The 23,006-nt window shown below is 42.3% G+C and overlaps 1 protein-coding gene across 16 annotated transcripts in view; it reads left to right on the top strand.

Moving 5' to 3' along the window:
- The window catches only part of Piezo2 (piezo-type mechanosensitive ion channel component 2), a 372,639-nt gene that overhangs the window by 237,483 nt on the left and 112,150 nt on the right, over positions 1–23,006 (top strand). For all 16 annotated transcript variants that reach the window (XR_015642301.1, XR_015642300.1, XM_087592762.1 and 13 more), the window contains 2 exon segments: positions 2,932–3,142; positions 4,839–5,052. Coding sequence is in view for 14 of the 16 variants with exons in the window: in XM_087592762.1 (XP_087448888.1) it covers positions 2,932–3,142; positions 4,839–5,052 (425 nt within the window). In the remaining 2 variants the exon portion in view is untranslated.

Genomic DNA, 23,006 nt, shown 5'->3' with positions numbered 1-23,006 from the left:
ATTGTCCCTCAGAAATCCTTTGACTGGGTGCCAATGACTCCAATCTGACCTTCCTGGTTCCCACTTTCTCTCCCACCATGTGCTAGCTGCCTGCTTAGGACTTGGAACTGAGCTTGAAATGAAGGAGGGTGGCCAAAGTGACACTTGCTTTCTCCTTAGCTGTCTCTTCTCCTCATTAAAGATAAACACAATGGCTGCCTCTCACTCTCCTGTGTCCCTCCCTCTCTCATGTTTACCAGTGAGTTCTGTTGCCTGGGCCATGAGCATCCACATATACAAGAAGACAAACTCAAGGTCAGTTTTACCCATTACACCGTCCAACATCCATCCATTTATTCCAAGGCAGCCACTGGAATGACTCTGTAAAACAGACTGTGTTGAACAACTTGATTAGAGAGACTGGTTAGAGGAGAAAGTGCAGTCAGAGCAGATTAAAGAGGAATCTATGAATGGAGGTGGAATGGAGTCTGGCTGAGTCTTACCAAGACTTCTACTTTGGAAGGCAAATCCAGGTAGGAGGGGTACATTTTTCTAAGATTAGAGGGCAGGGTGATTCAGTTTCTTGATGGTGACCTGACAGACATGAAACACATTGTGATGCACGATCCTAAAGATCCTACAGGGCTGAGGAGACGGATGGTGGCAATGACTGGAGCACAGGAGAAGAAAGGAGTGAGCACATCACTGGTGGGCTGCAGAGAGATCGTCTGAGTGTCCCAATCCCACACAGCTTGTAGACCTTCACTCTGCAAACTAGAATGCAAGGCCCTCAGCTGAGAACGAGGAGGGAAGGAAAGAGGCCGTGGCCTGGGACACTTGATTCCTATCCCTCTCTCCTCCCCCTGCCAGGGTTCTCTTTCTTGGGATTTGCACAGAACTGGTGACTCTGTGACATTTAAATCTTAGTCTAAATGACACCTCTTCAGAGAGGGTCTCCCTAACCTCAGAATCTACTGTACCCACCACCAACACCACCACCAACACCACCCCAGTCATAGCTGTATCCCACTTGACCTCTCTGGAGAGCCCTTATTGTGGGATTCCTAGCCGGCATATGCATGTGGTACAGAGTCTCTCACTAGAACTTTCAGACACACGGGGTCTTATGTGGATAAAGCATGTTAATGAATAAGTGCAAACTCCTCCTTCTGCCCCAGGAAAGATATAAATATACTCATCTATTGGCTTTCATGAGAGGTCTAATCCAGGAGCCCTAAAGATATCCAGATAGACACTTATTCAAGTCCCTTTTATAAAAGCTTCATGGTATATGCCCAGGGCCTATGAACATCTTCTCAACCAAATGCCAGTGTCTCATGGGTTGTTATTCAAGGGATAACTACAAGAGTAAGAACTATACATTCAACACAGATTTAATTTTCTCAAATGGTTGTTCTTAATCTGGTTGTTGAATCGGCAGCTGCAGAACCCATAGGTATAGAAGACTATGTAATGTCTTGATGAACTGAAAAGAACCCCATTTACATATATGGAATTTAGTTTGCCCAGTATTAAATCATGTTGGAGAAAGGGGTGCACATGTTTGTGTGCATGGATATACTCGTGTGTGCATATGTGTCTATCAACTTATGTGGTGTGTGCATATGTGTGTAAGTACACATGAGTATATTCTGTGCACAAATATGTACCTGTATGTACAAGTGCATATGTGTGTGTGCATAGGCATATACATGGATTGTTTGAGATGTGTGCATGTTTGTGTGTAGATATACACATGCATGTTCATGGGGTTATACATACGTTGTTGGATCAGGTTAGGTGGAGGTACTCTCTAGCCTTTTTTACTGAGTCCCTAGCTCAAGTCCCTTGTGGTCTTCCCCTTGAACCCTCCAATCACTCAGAATGTCCTTAAATTGGTACCTGTGCTTCTGCACCCATTTTCCTCAGTGAACTCAGCCTAGTAAGAACCAGCCCCCAGGAAGGAGTGCTGTAAGTAACTGAGCAAAGGGTCTTGAGGAAGAACTTATGGTGTGAAGAACAGAAAAGCCAGGCTTCCACCAGTCTTCCTAAGCGTGTAGAGTAAACTGGATTTAGAGTTTTCCCAGTCCCTAGCCAGATGCTCTAATCACACAGATTAATATATGCAGCCTGTCAACTGAGGGACAAATATAGTGTCCCTCAACTTTTGGGATAGCTTCTGTGTTTGATTCCTTTAAAAATCCCAACCCCTTTTAAGGAACGATTCTAATGAAAAAGAAAAATACTTGCTTCGTCTTTAAAAACAGTTAAAACCCCTTTTACATTCTCAGTTAAAAATATAGTGTCTGGAGACTTGTATTTTTTTTTTTCTCTGCTGTCTGTTTCTCCCTATGTCCTTAATGAGACAGTACCAAGTTCTGTATGATCCATCCTCTGAAAGTTCTGACAGGAAGCCACAGCACCTTTGTCCAAGCAGCCCAACACCACTGTCCTGGTCAAGGAATCCTGTGATAGGCAGCAAAGATAAACTTAGAATAGAAACACCAGCACTCTCATTCTTACCCCAGCCCCACCTCTGCTCTGCCTTGCTTCCTAGGTTCTGTATAAACAGCCGGCAGCAGAGCAGACAAGGTTGGGAAAAAACCCAAAACAAACAACAAGAAAACAAATGCAAGCCAAAAAACCCAACCAAACAAACAAAACCAAAAAACAACAAAAACCAATCCAGATAGACCATAGTCAAGGCTGTTAATGTCCATGGCAGTTTTCTTCTGCATGTTAAAGACTGGGTACAGGCAGGGAGCATGGTATCTCTGGGAACCTGAGGTAGAGTATATGACCTCTGTGAGTCACAGAGGCTTGGACTTCATAGCTACCAAAAAAACAGGGGCTGATCATTTTACTGATTTGTGATGCTGACCCCAGTGACTGGCCCACAGCTTGGCTTTACAGAAGTGTTCACTACTGCGTTCTCTATTTTCATTTCTTCAGGCTGGAGGAGAAAAGATGGACTCAGAAGAAGCGCTGATTTATGAGGAGGACTTAGATGGGGAAGAAGGCATGGAAGGCGAGCTGGAAGAAAGCACAAAGTTAAAAATGTTTCGCAGGCTCGCCTCCGTCGCTTCCAAGCTTAAGGAGTTCATCGGCAATATGATAACCACGGCGGGCAAGGTGGTGGTGACCATCCTGTTGGGCTCCTCCGGTGAGTTCCAAAGGGCCTCGCTCTGAGACGGTCACAGGCCACTTGTGCACAGTGAATATGGAGTCAAAAGGGCAAAGAAGAAACAGGGGGTTCCAGGGGCACAGCACAACATTGACCCCTGTGAAGCCAGTCACGTGGGAAACCTCCCCAGCCTCATTGCATCAGTCAAGTTCTGGTCTTGAGGCTTTCAGAATGACTGTTAATCTCAGTCAAATCATCTTTCCCATATCTAAGTGAGCTCATTTTATATGTTTAGATTAGAATAAGAGCTGTTTCCCTTCCCCAGAACCTTTGAACTCTGCTCTGTCGGCAATTAGTTATTTTAGTATGTAGAAGGCCAACACTATCTTTTACATCATGGGGTATTTGAAATCTTAATTTAACTCTCCAAGATATACAGTTTTTCTTCCCAACTTAGATCGCAATCTCCCTCCACAGACAGTAATTTCCTTTAAATGTTGGCCACATTTTGCTTGTTCCATAATAATAATGTAATGCTGTCCCCCTCCTTCCTTCCCACTGCCTACCATACTGAGAGCTTCTTAAAGCGAACTCGCTCACACTAAAGTTACAAAGGTGAAATAACTTCTTTTTACTTGGGAAAGAAAACAAGAGGGAAATAGGATTTTTTCAGCAAATAAAACCCAATATTTTAATGAGAACTCTGCTCAGACTCCATGGCCAAGTTGCTTTAAGCCATGTATAAATGCATTAGCAGGTAGAACAAACTCGCAATGCGATTACAGCGCCCACAATATCTAATGCTTTTCTAAATCCTTGCTGAAAGTAAGTCCAACACCATGGTCATGCAGAAAGTCCTTGTTAAACTCAGCGGATCATAAAACAAAGTTAAGGGGCTGGAAAAATGGCTTAGTGGTTAAAAGCCCTCGCATTTGAGAGGACCTAAGATAGAATCCTAGCACCCACATCAGGTGGGGGTGGCTCACAACCTCTTATAACTGTTAGTTATTCAATGGCTGCTTGTAACCTCTGTAGACACCTATGGACACACACGCATGTGTACGTGCACACACACACACAGCCAAGCAATGCACACACAAAACCTAAAATTGAAGTCTTAAAAAGCAATATACATGAATGTGAGAAAGAAATGTATTGGGAAGAGGAGATAGACGACGGGGAAGCAGTAGGGAGGTGGAAAAGGGAGATGGTTGGTGGCGAGAATGGTCAGTATGTATTATGCACAAGTATTAAATTGTCAAAAATAATTAATAACATTAATTAATAAAATTCATTAAATAAGAAAATTAATTAAACAATCAATTAATAAACCAAGTTGGTTTAAAGAAAAGTTAGAATTCCTGTAACTCTGGGGTGGGGTTGGGGGACAAGTTAGAAAAGGAAGACAGTGAAGTGTGCGTTCATTTCTATTGGTGAGAAAACGATTTTTTTTCCTTAGCTCAGATGCTGAGGGTGGGATTTCTTCAATATCGTGTCTTAAAGCATTCTCATAACAGTGCTCATTTCTTGTGTGACTTTCCCCTACAATTGGTAAAGCATTTATGATTTTGATGATTTTGATGGATTTTTGTTAAAATAAAATCCCATCCATGCAAGATTGACCAATAGCTATGGCACATGAAGGAAATTCACTGCATTTCTAGCACATAAAGAAACCTCACTGAGTGGCAAGCAGTGTCCTGTCCCCTTGTCATGGTTGCATTTTTCTCCTTAGGCATGATGCTGCCATCTTTGACCTCAGCTGTGTATTTCTTTGTATTTCTGGGTCTGTGCACCTGGTGGTCCTGGTGCCGAACTTTTGACCCATTGCTGTTTGGCTGCCTCTGTGTCCTGTTGGCAATCTTCACTGCTGGGCACCTGATTGGACTTTATCTGTACCAGTTTCAGTTCTTCCAAGAAGCAGTCCCACCCAATGACTACTATGCAAGGTAGGAGAAACCGCCAAGTTGTCAGAAGACGTTCTCATCCTTTTGCTAACCCTCGAAGCCTTCGTAGGACCCTGTTAATTTGCCAGTTGGTGCATTAAGCAGAGGTTTGGCACCGCAGGGAAGCAGTCTAGCACTGTGGTTTTATTGACTACAGAGTCTAGAAGGAAAGGGAAGGTGTTCTGGGATAAAGATGCTGCTGTCATTGGAGACAGGAGGGGCTGCTGTCTGGAGCAGACAGCAGAGACGTGGGGTTCGAAAAGAGGACACAAAAACATTTCCCAGCATCTAGCCAGACAGATCTCTCACATGGCCAATGGAGCTCCAGAAACAATAACAAATTGACTATAGAAAATGAGTGAAACTAAAAACACTGGATTTTAAACTAAAAATCCAGGATTTTAGAGCAAGTGCAATATCTAACCAGCTGCCCAAATTGAACATGACTGTTATACCAACTCATTTCTGTGAACATGGGAATTAAAGAACTTAAAACTTACTTTGACTTTTGGGGGAAACTCTAGGCTATTCTCAGTTCAAAAAGGAAGTTCACAGAGAGGAGAGGAGAGAAGGAGAGAAGCCGTGGCAGGACAATGGAGGCTGATGTAAAGATCTTATTCTGTATATTTACAGGTTGTTATCAATGTTCTTAAGGGATGGATGGTACCGGGCTTCATATGTTTAGGTGGGCAATTATATCTTATCAATTAGATCTAAGATTATTGTGTTGTGTGTTCTTTTATGTGGGGGTTTGAGTGTAGGAAAATGTGTGGTGGCTGGAGACACTGGGCCGCCGAGAGGAGTTGGGATGTGTTTCCGCCGAGATATCTAGCAGATATCTTGGGGCACCACGGTGCCAGACCTAGCGAGGTAAAAGACAACTATACCTTTTTTAATTTTTTATATTTTTACAACAACAGATGGCAAACCAATGTGATGGGCAAGAATCCACTAGTAATCCTAAGAGTTGAGAGAAAGTTTTTATTTTCTAAGTAGGAGGAGGCCAGCGCCATGTTAAGTCATGTGATATTTCAAGCACGGGAATTTAACAAAGAAACAGGGAAGCAGTCTGGTCTGGCAGGCTGTAGGTCCCAGGCTGTGTGATAAGTAATGGCAGCTCAGAGAGTTAGAGATTAAAAGCTGCTTTTTAAATAAAGTTGTTTAGAAAGTCTTTCAGGATACTCATATTCTTTTTAACGTGGGCTCCACAGGAATTTTGGGTTGAAATCCTAGTTAGACAAGCTACTTCTTAATTACAGGTATTATTAAAAGGTGATTAAGTTTGTTTTTAGAGAGAAGAGAGTAAAGAGATTACCTGAATCAGGTGGGGATTTTCATCCATGGTTCAGAACTTAGATAGGGAAAAATTAGTCACTACCTCCAAGTAGAGAGTTGTGATAAATGTCTGCAACGCCAGGCATAGTGAATGCAGACATATAGAAGTTATTAAGGTTAAAGAAAAATCTGTGGTTCTGGGTAGAGAGCTTAACAGGTAGGTATATTTTGGGTTAAAGTCCTGAGTTTTAAGTTGCTTATTGGTACTAGAATTGATAGAAGGTGTTTAGGTTTGTTTTAAGGAGAGTACAGAGATTACCTGAATCACGTGGGGATTTTCATCCATGGTTCGGAACTTAGGGAAAAATTAGTCACTGACTCTAAGTAGAATATTGTGATATTTACAAGTTATTAAGGTTAAGTAAAAATCTGTGGCTCTAGGTAGAGAGCTTAACAAAAGGATATATATTTAGGTTATTAAGGTTAAAGAAAAATTTGTGGCTCCGGGTAGAGAGCTTGACAGATTGAGATATTTTGGGCTAAAGTTCTGGTTTGATACATTGCTTATTGGTATTAGAATTGATAAAAGGTGTTTAGTTTGTTTTATGAATTACCCCACTAAAGGCCATATGGCTCGTTGATGCCGGCTAGCGAGGGTTTGTGGTTACTTTTGATGTTTACCATAACAGGAAGCTCGAATTCTCTTAACGTGGGCTCCACAAGAGTTTTGGGTTCATTTCCTGATATCATAGAATACAAAAGCCTATCAGGCTCATTGTTTAGCTTACTTCCTTTTTAAAAAAAATTGTTTAATCTTCATAATGGGTGTGACTTTGAGTTTTATGGTTATATTATTACTCTGGGAGAGAGTGCAAGATACAAGCTTTTCTGGTTACAGACTAAGGAACACAGTATTTTGGGAGAAAGATTTTGTCTTTGTGTTTTTAAAAAGTGTGATTAGGCTCTGGAAACCTCACAGAGTCATACTGATCAGATTTGATAGAGGTAGACCACGTGAAAAATTTATTCAGGAGAATCAAACAAAAAGATATCTCGATTCTAAACTTTTGTCTTGAGAGTTGTATTTTACATTGTGTGCCTACTTAGATTCCTGGTCTCAAGGACTTTCAGCTGGGTTCAGTCAGGACACATCGGCTATAGCATTTGCTTCATTCTTCCTACCCCCTACCCCAAGGATATCTCAACACCCATGTACAGCTTGAAGAAGTTATAGAGGAGTCGTCGCCCCAATTCCCTGGACTTTGGGGGGCTGAAAGTGGTTATTCTAAAGTTGTTTTTATGAGGAATTTAGAAATGGTTGTAATTTAACAGGGAGGAATTAGCTAGACTGAGTTATACAGTCATAATCTCATTTGTTAACTAAGCTAAAATCATATCTTTGCTTTGATATAGAATTTATTTGTTAAAAGTTTAAAAGTACAAGGTTTAGAGCCAGTCCTTCTTGATGTCATTACAAATTTCTGAGTTGATTACACACGTGAGTTAAGGACCAAGTAGCAAACATATTGCTGACTTTGTGAGAGTACTTTCAAGGTATTATTAAAATATAAAGACAACAGTACAAATTGTCTTATATAGGTAGATAGTTTTCAAGAACGTCAGAACTCCACAAAATTTGAGATTTAAAGTTATTTATCTTTTGTTGAGACATATCTGCTCTTAACAGTTCCCCTTTTTTTTAACGAAGAATTTGAACATCTCTACCTCCAGATGAGGCAATACTTTGTGGCTAGGCAGCCACTAGACAAAACTGCCTGTTTCATCTGCAGACTAATACTGTCCAGAAAAGGAAAAGTTTTGCAGAATAGTTGACTGATAAACTCTGCCAAGACAGGGTGATCAGCCCTTCAAAATCTGCATTTCAAGAGTCTGTCAGTTGATTTTTGGCCAGAAGGCAGAAGACTTGCGCTCACACGTTGCTAACAGGGGACTGTGCTAGTAGAGATTTGTCTCTACAACCTCTCAGTTCTAGAAGCCGTGTTAGGCTTCCTATGTGTATAGGTATTTGGTCATTCTCAGATTTCTGATGGGGTTGAAGACTGATTATAGTCTCATAGCCTATCAGGCTGTTTAACTCTGAATATACATATTTTATTGGATAATTATCAGATAGTATAAAAGCTAGCCAAGATATAATATAGATTTTAAGCCTTTCTTAAGCTGGAGTAAATAATTGAATGTTCTGTTTAACAGATATAGTGATGGACTGGGTGTTGAGTATATCATATGCTTTATAAATTGTAGAATGGTAATAATTGTACTCTATATATAAGTGAAAAGGCTTTTTAATTGGGCAAAAAGGGGGAAATGTTGTGGTTTGCCCTGGAGTTATCTGTATTTTGATGCTAATTACACTGCCCCAGGACAGCTGCCTAGTCACATACTCAGGAATCAGGTGACTTCACCAGAACCACCTCCCCATTGAATTTGTAAAATACAGGTGAGGAGCAGGTACAGAATAGAAGGAAGCCTGTCATTGGAGGAGAAGGAGGGATGGGTGGGAGAGAAGTTTGAAGGAAGAGGAGGAGACTGGAACAGAGAGGAGAGGAGAGGAGAGGAGAGGAGAGGAGAGGAGAGGAGAGGAGAGGAGAGGAGAGGAGAGGAGAGGAGAGGAGAGAAGGAGAGAAGCTGTGGCAGGACAATGGAGGCTGATGGAAAGATCTCGCTCTGTGTATTTACAGGTTGTTATCAATGTTCTTAAGGGATGGATGGTACCGGGCTTCATATGTTTAAGTGGCAATTATATCTATCAATTGGATCTAAAAAGGAGGGGGGAGTTCACTACAGGACATTGGCAACCAATGAAAAGAAAAGGAATGAAGGAGTTAGGAAGTTACCATTCCCAAATGAGGCACACGATTTTAGCCACAGCCTGAAATCTTTGCTTCAGTGTTGTGGGGATGAAGACATCTGTAGCGTCGCCTCACCGATGTCTCCAATTGCAAAGGGCAATGAAATGTACAGAGTACTTGTCACCATTATCAATAGACCAGTGTTGATATTCCAAGCAGCAGGATGCCTTGCTGTTTTACACCTGGGTGCCATGTTGGAGGTACACAGAGTCGTGGTGTCCAGTGATTACACCTGACCTCAAACTACAAGCTCTGTGAAGCTCAGGAATGATTCAAATTTCCTCAAATGAAAACAGCCAGAAAAACCCAGAATGTGGTTCCAGACATTCTCTCTTCAGAAGTCATCTTAATTTTTGCAAAAAAAAAAAAAAAACAAAAAAAAAAACCATAATTAGATTCCGGCAAGAACCGTGCTGGTTTAGAGAATTGTACATAAGTGCAGGACATCTCTATGTTGAGCCAACAGCAAGTCCCTCAAATACATTGTGGCTAAGTGGCGGACACTGGGATTATTGGACATTATGGAATTGCGAGTAATTTCTTAGACTGGTTGCCAATTTCTTTATTTGTGAGCACACGGGAGGATGCCAGTATTCTAGGAGCTACATTTAACGATGCAGTGTTGTGAGGAAAGTTAAACATCACAAACACTCCGTTGTGATAATTCAACAACAAGTATGATAGATTATGAAGAGAAAAAAGGATTCAGGGAGAAGACTATATTATCTTCATGGTCAGTATGGAGTTATTGATCATCTGGTTTATACATTCTTTGTCTATCAAAAAGTTCACAATTAAAGTTACAGGGGAAAAAAGGTACACACAAAAATTATTTGAGGGCATATATGAGAAGGAAGAACCACAATCCCTGACTCTGCTATGCCCTTGGGATGTGGCTCAGTATTATCTCATTGAAATGTGGACCCTGTACTGGAAAAGCCCACAGATGATAGGACCATTGTCAGCAAGGGAGATTTGCTATCCTGTGGGTTCGCTGCATGGTGGTAATTATGAAGCAGAATGTGTAGATTCATGTATAAAAATAAATGGTGCTTTGAGTTTGTGTCCCTACAGTACTAATATATCCTAATGCCAATACCACCTTTATTAAGTTAAAACGGTTGGTAACACACCCATGCACACGCACACACAGGCACACACACAAGAATGCACATCCATGCATACATACACACACACACACACACACACACACACACACACACCCCTACACACAGGCAAACACACAAGCATGAGTACATACACACACACACACAAGCATGCACATCCATACACACACACACACACACACACACACCCCTACACACAGGCACACACACAAGCATGAGTACATACACACACACACACACACAAGCATGCACATCCATACACACACACACACACACACACACACACACACACACACACAAGCATGCATTTGCGTTTGGCACTCCAATAATGACAAATCCAAATGGCTCAACGGGTGGTATTAGCCTGTAAACTTAAGAACTGTGATTCAGTTTAATAAGAGAGGCATGCAATATAGACACATTAAAACTTAGGAGTTTCTTTAATGGTGCATATTGCATAATATTTGTTTTGGGTGGTAGTGAATAAATGCTAGACTTTACTGCAGGCATTAGCAGTGAGCTAAATGAATCCTTCGGTTTCTTTTAGCCATTTAATTTTTTGGTTTATTGAGCATATATAAAAACACTCTGTCCTGTTGGAAGTGCTAGCTTTTTAGGCAATGACTTGATTGGAAATGTCAACATCCTCTGTGAGGCAGTAGCTTTCCTCCTTCCCAGTTTAGGTTCTTTTCTGCCACCTAGAGGCCGACAATGGGAAGTAAAGATTAAGTATGACCATCATGAAAACACTTCTCAGTCCCAGACAACTTTTCTGTCTGTAAGATGAGACAGTTCGTGTTTTATGTGCCATAAATCCTGTCAGTTATGTGAAGAAGTTGTCCCGTGATGAAACAGCCAAACCTAGATATAAAGAACCAACAGGACCATGTTCTAGCAAAACTGAAATTTCAATTTTGTATTATTTTATTATTTCTTTAAACGTCATTTTTCTTTTAATTTGTCCATAAATGTGCAAAGTATAAACCATATTAAACCACAAAACAGGTAGTGGACTATACTTGACCCATGTTTTGCAATCCTGTGGCTAATATAACAGTAGTGTCACAAGATACCGTAATTGGGTTTTTCAAGCGGTCATGGAGTTAAAATTATACTTTATTAGAGAAGATACTTTGTACATACATTGGTTATTCTCAACTCCTACAGCAACTGAGGCTGTTTATCAGCAAGGGCAGGAGACAAACCACAGCGTCAGTAAATTCCCGTGAAGCAGAGTCTGTTCCTAACTCCATGACCATGACACATTACATTGTATTCTTCAGATATTGACATTTAGTGCCTTTCAGACATTAGCCTTTCCCTAAGGATCATTTCAACACACGATTAACCCTAAAAGTATAAGACCTAAGTAAAAGAAATCAAACGATGGTACACAGAATTCCGTTTTCAAAACAGTCCTTTTTTTTTCCTATTTATTTCACCTTTCCAAATAATAACCAACAAAGTTGTGTGTCGTACCAGTGACAAAAAGAATTTGATTGCATTTTTCTGAAAAATCAAGATGATTACTGCTGGGATGCCCATCTGAAAGCTCAAAAGAAGATAAAAACTGCTTTCTGGCTGAAGAAGCAGGTTATCTGGAAGCTGGGTACAAGGATTCGTGTCCCAGTGATTATAAAGAATAGTGATAACATCCATGCAAGGTGATCTCTATTGTCTGTCTGTCTATCTCTCTATCATCTATCTTTCTATCATCTATCTGTCTGTCTGTCTGTCTCCCTCTCATTTTTCTATCACCTATCTATCAATCGACCGTTCAATCGATTTATCTACCTACCTATCTTTCTTTCTGTCATCTATCTGTCAGTCTGTCTACCCATCCCTCCATCTTTCCAGCTGGATGAACAGAACCTATGCCTTATTTCTCCATCCTCTTTGGATCCTATTTCCGCTCTTGCAAAGCATGGGGTCGCCCTCAGTTTCCCTTCCTGTATTTTGTCTAGCTTTTATTCCAACCTCTAAACTTTCTCTTGCTTGTTCACAGACTCGCTCGAAAGGTTGGACTCCTTTACTTAGATTCCTGATTTCATTTTTGTTAACTTTTTTTTTTTACACTAAACTACAATTGGAAAAGGAAAAAGTGGCGGCAAAGATTGCTGGCCATCCTCAGGCAAGCAGCACTGTCTATTAAATAAAGCCAGGATGACAGGTGCTGTTCTTTTATCCGCTAGCTCCCGTAAGTTGTGATTAGAAATGAATCGTGTTTCATGAACGGAAAGGCCTTGTTTATTTCAGCACAAAAGTCACGTAAACTGAGAGACAACAAGTTCTGGAACGCCAATGTGGCAAGATTCCTCTGTGACCAACAAGAAAAAAGTTAGAGGACAAACATTTCAAAGTTCAGTGTCATCTGTGCTATTTACCCTAATGTGAGGTGATTTGTAAGTTAGCTCTGTTTGAAAGGAGAAGTAATAGCCCCGTGGTGCGCATCTTTCTCTCTTGCTGTAAGGAACGCAGCATGCGCTCAGAAGTGAAGACATTCTGGGGGCCCCTCTACTAGGACCCTGGGCAGTTGCTTCTTAGGAGATCCGGGTTTTTTTTCAGCTTCTCCTGGCATCACTGGGTAGGTCTGGCTTGCATTCCAGGGGTCTGAGAGCCAGTAAGCGGAGTCAGCAAATAAATGCTCAGTTACACCTCATTTTTCATTTTGGCAAAAACTTTATGTGAAAAGAGCCCAGTGAATGGAGAAAAATCAGCGTAAAATATTTCATCTTAATATTGGGGAATGACCGCTTAAATCTGAAGCAGTTAATAGTTCCTTATCCCTTTGTGACAGGAGTCAGCACGTCCTGGAGCTAATCTATGGCATCGTTCCACTGACAGTTTGGCAGGGCACTCAATTGTAAGCAGACATTGCTGTCATTTTAGGGATGATCTTAATGGCTATGTGATTTGGTCTGTAGGTCCCAGGCAATGTTTGCGTGTGCTCATCTCAAAGATAAACAGTTAGAGCCAAAGGAAAATGGGTTAGGTTCTCCAAAGGCAAATGGAAGTGTGTAAGCTTACACACCAATGGGCTCTAAGCTCATGGACACACAAGTCTGTCCGGACAATGTCGCAGCTCGCGATCATATAGTATGGCATAGACTCCAATCCTAGGCAATATGGTAGCCTACGAGTGATGACATTTGCAAGTGCAGCTTCTAACCAGGTTGGTGGACTTTGTCTGTGCTGTTTACACAGTCCAGGGACCTCTGTGCTCTCATCACATCTTCCAGGCCTTAGGCTTGAATTAAACGCTGTGGACACAAGACTCTATTCACTTTTTGCCTGTGGGAGGTATCTCTCAGAAAGGGTCCCTGTTTAGGATTTTGTGGAGAAGCTACTTCATGCTCCCAGTGACAACTCTTTTAGTTGGTCAGACTACTCATTCAACATGGTCCATAACTATGACAGCGACCAACCTGCAGACACGTGACCACAGGTCATGATCTTCTTCTGCCCATTGGTTCTCATCTCTGCCATCAAGGATCCAATGGGCCCCGCAGTCTCAGGAACATGACTGTAAGAATAATGGTTCACAGCCTAGGTATCCAGAATCCTGGTCTAATTCCTGGGCCAAGCCCATGGCAGAACCGGAGCATATGCTGTGAGCCTCTTATAAACTAGGCATAAAAATGCAGCCTTGACTAAACGGGAGGCTTGCATCAATAAGAAAACACATTTCAAGGGCATGGTGATGTGCAGATACTAATTAAAAAAACTTTAATGTTTGCTGCTAAAATCAAAGTCACAGAGTTAGCCCCCACAAACCATTGCAGTCTTGAGTCCTGAATCCATAAAGTTTGACTGCTTCATCCCTAGATAGAAAGACTCTTCTCTATGCTTACACGACTGGCTCTTTCTCTCCCTCAGAAGCCTAACTTGGATGTTTCCTTCTGGAGTCTCGCATCTTCCTTTTGTGAGGGAAAGGCTCTGTCTTCTGCACAGTCCCCCTCTGAAGCTGTGTCCTGGCCTTTGCTGCAGTGGGCCATTGCAACTCAGCTTGCCCATGGGGCCTGATTCTCTGAGGCTTTGAAAAGGCCCTGGATCCTGGAAGGTTACAAACTAGACTCCCAGATCTTGGTTCTGCTCTCTCTCTCTCTCTCTCTCTCTCTCTCTCTCTCTCTCTCTCTCTCTCTCTCTCTCTCTCTCTCTCTCTGTAATTCAAAACGTAGGTTTCCTGAACTCCTTACCCAAGAGGTAGCCATGATGGGGTAAAAAAAAGTAACCTAAGCAACATTGGAGTAAAAGCAGTGATATTCTGTAAGTATGGTATGGTACTGGTTAATACATAGTTTTTCCTTTTAAAATGCTTTAACATAGACACAGTGTGGCAGTCTTAGAGACCAAGGGCACAGGATACTGAGGCCGGATGATTGTGAACTTACGGGCACAGCATATGCAACATTTGAATGGTGCTCAGAATAGGCATTTGCTCTATCATGTTGTATCATTGCCTTGTCTCTTTCTGGTTTGGGTATCGGATGATGGTAACCTCACAAAGAGAATTGAGAATGCTAACCTCATGAAGGGACTTGAGAATTATTTTCTCTTCTTAGGGAATTAGCCTTGTATTTGGATTTGAAAGTCTTCTTTATTGGCTTTTTTTAAAGCAAAAACAAATCAATTTCTGTTATGGCTGTAAAACTTGAGTTTTAGTAGTTTCTGTCTTTCAAGGAATTCGCCTTTGTGTATATTTTCAAATGTGTTGGTATGGCGTTGCTGGTGATACTTAGTGTGGGGTCCTGACTTGAAGCCAGCAGGCTGACTCACTACTTGTGACCTTCCTGGTCACTGAGCCTCAAAGCTACATGTGTTCTAGCAATAATGCAGATGCCCTGCGGGTTGTTATGAAACACTCACGCAGATCCAAGTGGAGAGGCAGACCACACGCTTGTGGATGATCTTCTCTTCTGGTTTGCACTTCACTGATTATCAGCTCTCAGGGACTTGGTACTTAAGCTCTTATGGACGTTATATCCAGTTAAGAAAAATGTTACCTGTAACAGAAATGCCTGTGGATCCTGCTCTTATCTGGTGCTCCCTGCAAGATGCAAGAATTACTATGACAAGAAACAGCCCAAGAGCGAGGAAGATCACGTGGTCCCTAGTATCCTGCTTCTCAACCTTTCTCATATCTTCCCCATGGGGAGATCCATCCAGGCCAGGGATGGCAGCCATAGATTTAAAATACTCACCATAGGTAAACACTCTCTCGTGAGTCCTAGATGTGACATCAGAGAAACAATGCCTAGAATTGTTACCTGGAAGACATTTCCAAATGGACTCAGTTTGTTCATAGTATCATCATCCTGAGTATATGACATTTATGCCAGCTACAAAATTGTCCCTTGGACAAAATGCTATTACAAAGCAATGTTACTTGAATATAGCAAGGGGAAAAAAAATCCCAATTACAGCAAATTGGAGACCAGTGAAGACATGTATGTGCCTTTCAAAACTTCAAAGGAGTAATGCAGAGCCCTGGGGACTCCGTGTAAAGTTTTCCCAAGCTTAAAAAAACAGTGTAGTGTGAAGTCTGTCAGATTAACGTTTTCTCTTACACACACACACACACACACACACACACACACACACACACACATGGAAACATGTCTAAAGTTTAAGTAAGAGACAAATGAAACAGGAAGGCCAAGTCTTGGCTGTGTTTTCTGGATGACGCAATATAGTGTAACGGGGAGGGGAGGACTGGGAGGTCGAAGTACCAGAAACTCAAGTGTGAAAGGCAGAGCTGTGCTCAGATCGATGGGATGCCATGGAACTTGAGGGGATGTTTCTGGTAAGATTCCTTAAAAGTGTTTCCACTCTGGTTCTGACTGAGCTATTCGCCTACCATGGAGAAAACTTCATAGATGGTTTCATGTTGCTGCTTTCTGTGACTATCTCAGTCGTCACTGTTTCTAGCACTGAATCCTTGATTTTAAAATTTAAGATTGAGGAGACTTTGACACCCCTCCCCATTTCCCCCTGCCATTTCTGGTTCTGAACTCCTTGATGGTTCAGATAGTCTAAGAAGAAAGCCTGTGCCCGCTGGTGACAAGCGGTTGTCCTAGCCACTTATTTTCTTGCCACTTGTTCAGGCATTTCCTCGTGGTGGAGGTCTCTGCTGACTGGATCAAAACAGTGGGTGCAGCTGAGAGAATTCCTGGGGTTTCTGCTTTGCACTGAGAGGTATCCTGAGTGCCAAGCCGGTCCCTGGTCCTATCCAGACTTGGATAACTGTCACCAAAGATTGTTGAAACCAAACTTTGCCACAGCACCAGTGGTTCCATCTGTCCATGAGACGGCATGGAAAGCTGTGAGCCATTTCTGTGCAGGACGTGTACTTGCTTAATGTAAGAGATGGCTATACCTAGTCCGAAGGCTATGACAGGGCTCATGGCAGCGGCAGAAGAGTATGCATCTGGCTGAAATCTGTCCACAGCTGCAAGCGCTCTCAGTGGCTCTTTGACCTTTCCCCGATTGTATTGCCAAGATGAAAGAAATATGTTCCGATGAACAGCCTGATATCAACAGTAAGGCATAATTCCAGTGCTCATAATTCTCCACACATCCCGGACTTCCCACTGAGAGCCCAGTCTCGGTGTCTCTCAAGGGACATTATGACGAGACATACGTGAAGATGCATATATCCCTCTGTGAGTTCAATGTAGTTCAAATTCATCTTAAACGGGACCAATAAAGACTCTCATTGGCAAGTGCCAGCGTAAGCCAAGCTGGCGTCATACCCCACAGCAGTAACAAAACAGCAATAGCCAGGATTTTTGGAGCACATATTATGTGCCAAATCCTGTGATTTCCCTCTCTGTATAGGACATGATGTAATCTAGAAATGACCAATAAAGGACAGAGATTAACAACAGATAAACCACAGTTTTCAAACAAGCTGCTCTCTAGTTCTTGACATTTTTCTCAAAGTAGTATGGGACTTTGAGTCTTGCCATGTCTTGGCAAGAAAACTAGGGAAGGGTGTCAGGTAGAGGTTGGAGAGGTAAGGTGACAATGTGTGTGTTTTGCAGTTCATAAACATGGTTTGAATTAGATTGATAAGCCTTCATGTCAGCTGTCCAGTGAGCACGGTAAGGTATTATTTGCCTACTGGGGAATGGCTTCCAATTCCCTGTCAAGATTCGAGTTATACGTCCCAGCAAAAACTAGAAGAAATGCAGCATAGCCAAGACACCAGGGAGAGCGAGTCCAGGGAGCACAGATTGACTGAAGGACTCCTCTGCGTTTTGAGGATTCCCAGACTGTGGATGAAACCAGAAGTTCCCAGTTCCAGCTGGGAGAAATGGAAATGACCCTGAGGTATTGGCTCAGTATTAGTTTACAATATTGGTGTTGCAATATTACCTGCAAGATCAGGTAAGCAAATGATGTTTACAATGGAAATGAATACAAAGACACGGCTGGCTCTCTGAAGGGGAGCATTTTTTTTAAAAACATACTCTTGGTCAGAATAGCGCTTCCTTGAAAATTACTAGAATGTAAATGATATGTGGGATAACTGGGTTAGAAATTGCAGTGTGTAGCTAAATTTAGCCACAGGCGTATCCCAGTAGGACATTATGTTCCTACTTTAATGAAACAAAGGCACAAAGAATTTGAGAAATACAGAGAGCAGATATCCGGAAGGTTTCTCTGGCCTTATGGCTACCTCTATTCTGTATTTGATGACAAACACCTCAGTGGCTTTTTGCTCAATATTCTGGAATGTCTGCTGCTCATCCTGTCTTCTACCTCGTCACCAAAGCACAGGGCTCATTCCAGTAGCCTTGGACCTAGGGAAGATCTATATTCAAATGCTGAGCTAGATGATAGCCTCTCAGGTCCAGAGACTGAGAAGTCCAAGCGGAAGGGACCACAAGCTTGGAATGGGTGAGGTGTGGTGTCTGAGTTCATAAGTGGCTAACTTCTTGTCATAGCACAAGGCTTCTTTTACAAGGCCATTGAGGCCTCTTGTAAGAGTGGATGAGCTGAAGACAAAGTCTTATTAAGAACTTTACGGAAATATGAATAGGCGGAAGAGAAGATCCAGGACACTTAATAAAGTAAGAAAATAAAGTTTTCAGCACCAGTGAGAGGGGGACCGAGGGGGTTGCCAAAGCCCACTTAACCAGGTCATGTATTATTAACCCATCATCTTCCTTTGAACCTACTGTTACTACAACTTGAAACTTGTATTTTCACCGTTTTCCTTACTGTCTAGAACAGTGGTTCCCCACATGTAGGTCAAGGCTCTTTTGGCAAGCCTCTATCTCCAGAATTATTTACATTGCATTTTATAATAGTAGCAAAATTACAGTTATGAGCTAGCAGCAAAGAATATTATGGGGGGGTCACCCCAACATGAGGAAATGTTTAAAAGGGTCAAACAGTAGGAAGGTTGAGAACCACTGGTCTAGAAGAAGAAAATAGCAGAATAATACACTCATACTAATAGTAGTACTAATAGAGGGCTCTGGAAATTTTGAGCAACAGAGTAAAAACCAAAATGCAGTATTGGATTAAAACCTAAATTACAGAGGCCAGGGAGATGGCTCTGTCAGTAAAATGCCTCCTGCACACACATGAAGACCCGAGTTCAGATTTCCAGCACCTACTTAAAATCCATGGTGGTGGCACATACCTATAGAGCCAGCAGCGGAGGGAGAGAAGGTAATGATGATGATAAAACAAAAGAAAGAATTCTCCATGGAAAGATGGGGCAGAAATGGAGGGAGAGGCAACCAATATCTGGTGCAGCTTGAGACCCAGAATGCCACAAGAGGGAGCTCACTCCTAATATTCTAATGATAGTCTGCTATATTTGCAGACAGGAGCATAATATAATTGTCATCAGAGAGGCTTCACCTAGCAACTGATGGAAACAGATACAGAGACCCACAGCCACACGTTAGGTAGACCTTGGAGAATCCTGCTGAAGAGGGGAAGGAAGGAGTCAAAGGGGTCAAGGACACCACTAGAAAACCTACAGAATCAATTAACCTGTACCCATAGGGACTCAGAGAAACTGAACTGCCAACCAGAGAGCCTACCTGGGACTGCCCTAGGCCCCCTGCACATACAACAGTTGTGTAGCTTGGTCTTCTTGTGGGATTTTTAACAGCCAGAGCAGGGCCATCTATGTTGCCTGTCTTTGGGACCCTTTCCTTCTACTGAGTTGCCTTATCTACCCTGAATAGAAGATGTACCTAGTCTTTATTGCAACTTGATATGCCAAGGCTGGTTAATAATATCCATGGGAAGTCTTCCCTTTTCTGACGAGAAACAAAGGAGGAGTGGGGGTGGGACTGGGAAGAAGGACTGGGAGGAAAGAGGGAGAGGTAGCTGCAGCAAGGATGTAAAGTAAATAAATTAATTAATAAGTGATGATGATGATGATGATGATGATGATGATGATGATGACGATGATGAATTCTACACGGGACATTGAGAAGTATATACCAATCATGTCTGATCCTCACGGTATCTCTTCAGTATTGGTTGCTAATTTCATTCTCTAGATGAGAACGTTGAGGCCTCAAAGGACTAAAGGCCACATTTGAGATCAGATGATTGAGAGTACAGATAAGCTTTTAATCCATATCTGAATTTCTATTCTTTCCTTTTTATCCTATAGCTTTGGCTTTTGTTTGTTTGTTTGTTTGTTTGTTTGTTTGTTTGTTTGTTTCAAGTTGATTGTGAGTTCATGCGAAAGCTATTGGATCTGAGGTATGCTTTTAAATTGAGTTATTAAGTAAACTAGGCATCACTTGAATCTTCTTCATGCTTTAAGAATAAAGTCTGTCTTTTATTGCTTTTGCCCTTTGGCATCAGGTAAGGGGAACACGGGCAGGGAATGGAAGAAAATGAAACTGTGTTTCTTCTTAAACGGGTGGTGGTTCTTCCCCCTAATTTGTTCTATACCCTTCTTCTTCCCTGGGCATGAATAATTAAATCCACAAGGTAATCGTTGGCAGCTGTCATACGCACTGCCTTTACCCCTCCCAACATAATTACATCAATACAAAGCCTGTACACCTGGGTGGGAATGTGCCGGGTGACTGCACAGCCAACCACACAGGACTTAGAGGGCTAAAGACAGGTTTATAATTTACAGCAACAAGGAGAAGGCTGGAGACCATCCCAGAGCGGTGTCTCTCAGGCAAACAAAGGAAGAGGAAACTCACACCTTGTGACTGGTCACCACCTGTAAAGCATTCTTAGTTTAGGTCATGCTTCGTATTTTACAAGTTTAACAACCAGCAAACAGGGGTGTCTGGGGACGGGGGATCTGGTGCTTGGATGATAAACTTTATTCTAGGTCCCTTAAAAGAGCAAAGATGTGTGAAATATTTAAAAAGGCATCATCACACTCTAATGCCAGCTACTCTCTGGCCCTGGGGCGGCCTCCCCACCTCCATGTCTAGTCCCATGCAGTGACCACCCATCTGATGGTTCTTTTGTTGGGGATTTTGCTCACATTCCCAGCCATCTGCCCCCTGTGGTTAGCTGTCACAAATCCCCCTCCCCAACCCACACCCCCTGTAATCCAGTAAAATCAAAACTCTAGAGACTTGTAATTTATCAGTCAGATTTATATCAGTAAATTCTCACCCCATAAAATGTCCTCATAATGAACTCAGAGCCAATTGATATTGATATAAACTGCCCACCTAGATAAGACAAATCATCCTGTAATTATTCATCCCTTTAAGATCTTCAAAACTACCTGTGGCTGTTTAAAGCCACTAGGAGTCTGGATCCTCTTTCTCTTCCTCTGTCTTCCTTCCTTCCTCTGTCTCTCTGTACTCATCTCTAAAATTCTCAACCTGCCTTCCTTTTTCCATTGCCCAATCACAGGCTCTCGCCTTATCTTGTGCCTGCCCTCACCTGCATATAGGGAACCACAGGCGTCTGCACTGAATCTGGTCTCTGTCCTGCAGCCTGGATGCCATGCTTCATGCAGTCTCTCCTCCACTGCTTCTCCTCCTCCTCCATTCAGTTTCCTGCTGATTTCAACCAAGAGGAAGGAAGTTGAGCTGAGACTACCAGTACAACCTATTTTCTTTGTAGAGTTATTTGGCCCAAAATTAAACATATCGTGCTAGTTGGGGAGAGTGTTCTTCCTGGCTTCATTAGAAGATTCAACACTTGCCTTAGATTTTTATCCTCCCATTACACACTTGCTCATTCTAGTGAGCTAACGCTTACTTAATTAAAGAATATGGCTTCACATGAGAGACTGGGTCATGAAGAACTGTGGACTCTTGAGAAGGAAAAGGTTAAATTGAAAGTGTAGTGTCTTGCCTTCATACCACCAGCATGGCTACTCTACACACACACACACACACACACACACACACACACACACACACACACACACACACGCGCACGGTTATGCAGACTTTGAAGCCCTTTGTGTGGCTGGTGGGAATGAAAATGGCACAGCCATTTTAGAAAATTGTATTATAAGTCCTCAAAGGGGAGCACACAGCACTACCACGTGATCTAGTGGTTCCACTTGAAGTTTGAAACTTAACAGAATTGAAAGCAGATTGCCTTAATCATGACAGAATCTAGCTACACAGACCAAGAAGTAGAAGGGTGGCTTCTAGGAATTGAGGAAGAGACAGCAGGTTGTTTATTGGCTAGAGTTTAAGATTTACATGATGACAATATTCTGGGTATTAATTGCACGAGAATATTAATTTGTGCTTCTAGACAGGGTCTGTAAACACAGTTAACATGGGAGTATGTGTTAGCAGTTTGCAGAATTGCAGTTACTTCTGAAACATGGGTGTGGACACAGAGCTACACGTTTCTTGCCTGTGCCTTCCTTGGCCCTCGAGGAGACTGACTAAGTAGATGTCTGAGTGAACGTGGAAACAGGTGGTAGCTCATCTATAAATCCGCCAACGTGTGCAAGTGAAGAGAAAGCCAGCATCCTGATAGGTCAGCATCAGTGTGTTGTCAGATGCCGGAGTGCTTCAGGGGAGGGGAGGAAAATAACGGCTCTGTGGGATAAGGAGACATCTGGAATGACTTGCAGGGTATGAGGACTAGCTGCAAGGATTCTGGGGCCTCAGGAGGAAGGCTGATCCAAAGGATGTGATGAGAGAGACTGATTGCTCCTGTGTCTCCTCCGGCATCACAGAGAGTAAATGAGTTTTGTACATAGTGATCTGAGCTGTCGTGAGATCTTAAAATGATCAACCAGGTGGCCTCACACTTTGTCATGGATGGATATTGGAATCTGTCACTCTGCCTTTATCATAAACTAGGCGAATTAGTTTTTCATTACCAGAACAGAATGTCCAAAATATTCTAATTAATTTTTTTCTGAGGAAAGGGGGGGATGTGTTGGTTACACTTCCAAAGATGGGAGGGCATGGTGTCAGCTATGGCTTGGCTCCAGAGGACCTGATGGTTGATGTCACCACCATATGTCAGAGAGATTACATCAGTAAACAAGAAGCCAGAGAGGGACGAAGGCTCGCACAATGCCATCTGAATGACGCTCAGCTTTTAAAGGTTCTACCTCCGAATACCATCACACTGTAAGACCCAGTATCACAACGCACGAAACTCTAAGGAACAAGACACCCCCAATCCATAATTTTCAGGCTCTCAGACATTCTTAAGCAGTTGCTAACCCTTGACACACACATTTACT

The sequence above is a fragment of the Rattus norvegicus genome, chromosome 18, assembly GCF_021556685.1.
Source record: "Rattus norvegicus strain SHRSP/BbbUtx chromosome 18, alternate assembly SHRSP_T2T, whole genome shotgun sequence".
Taxonomy (NCBI): domain Eukaryota; kingdom Metazoa; phylum Chordata; class Mammalia; order Rodentia; family Muridae; genus Rattus; species Rattus norvegicus.
Note: the sequence above shows the minus strand (reverse complement) of the source record. Positions and strands in the feature narration are given on the sequence as shown.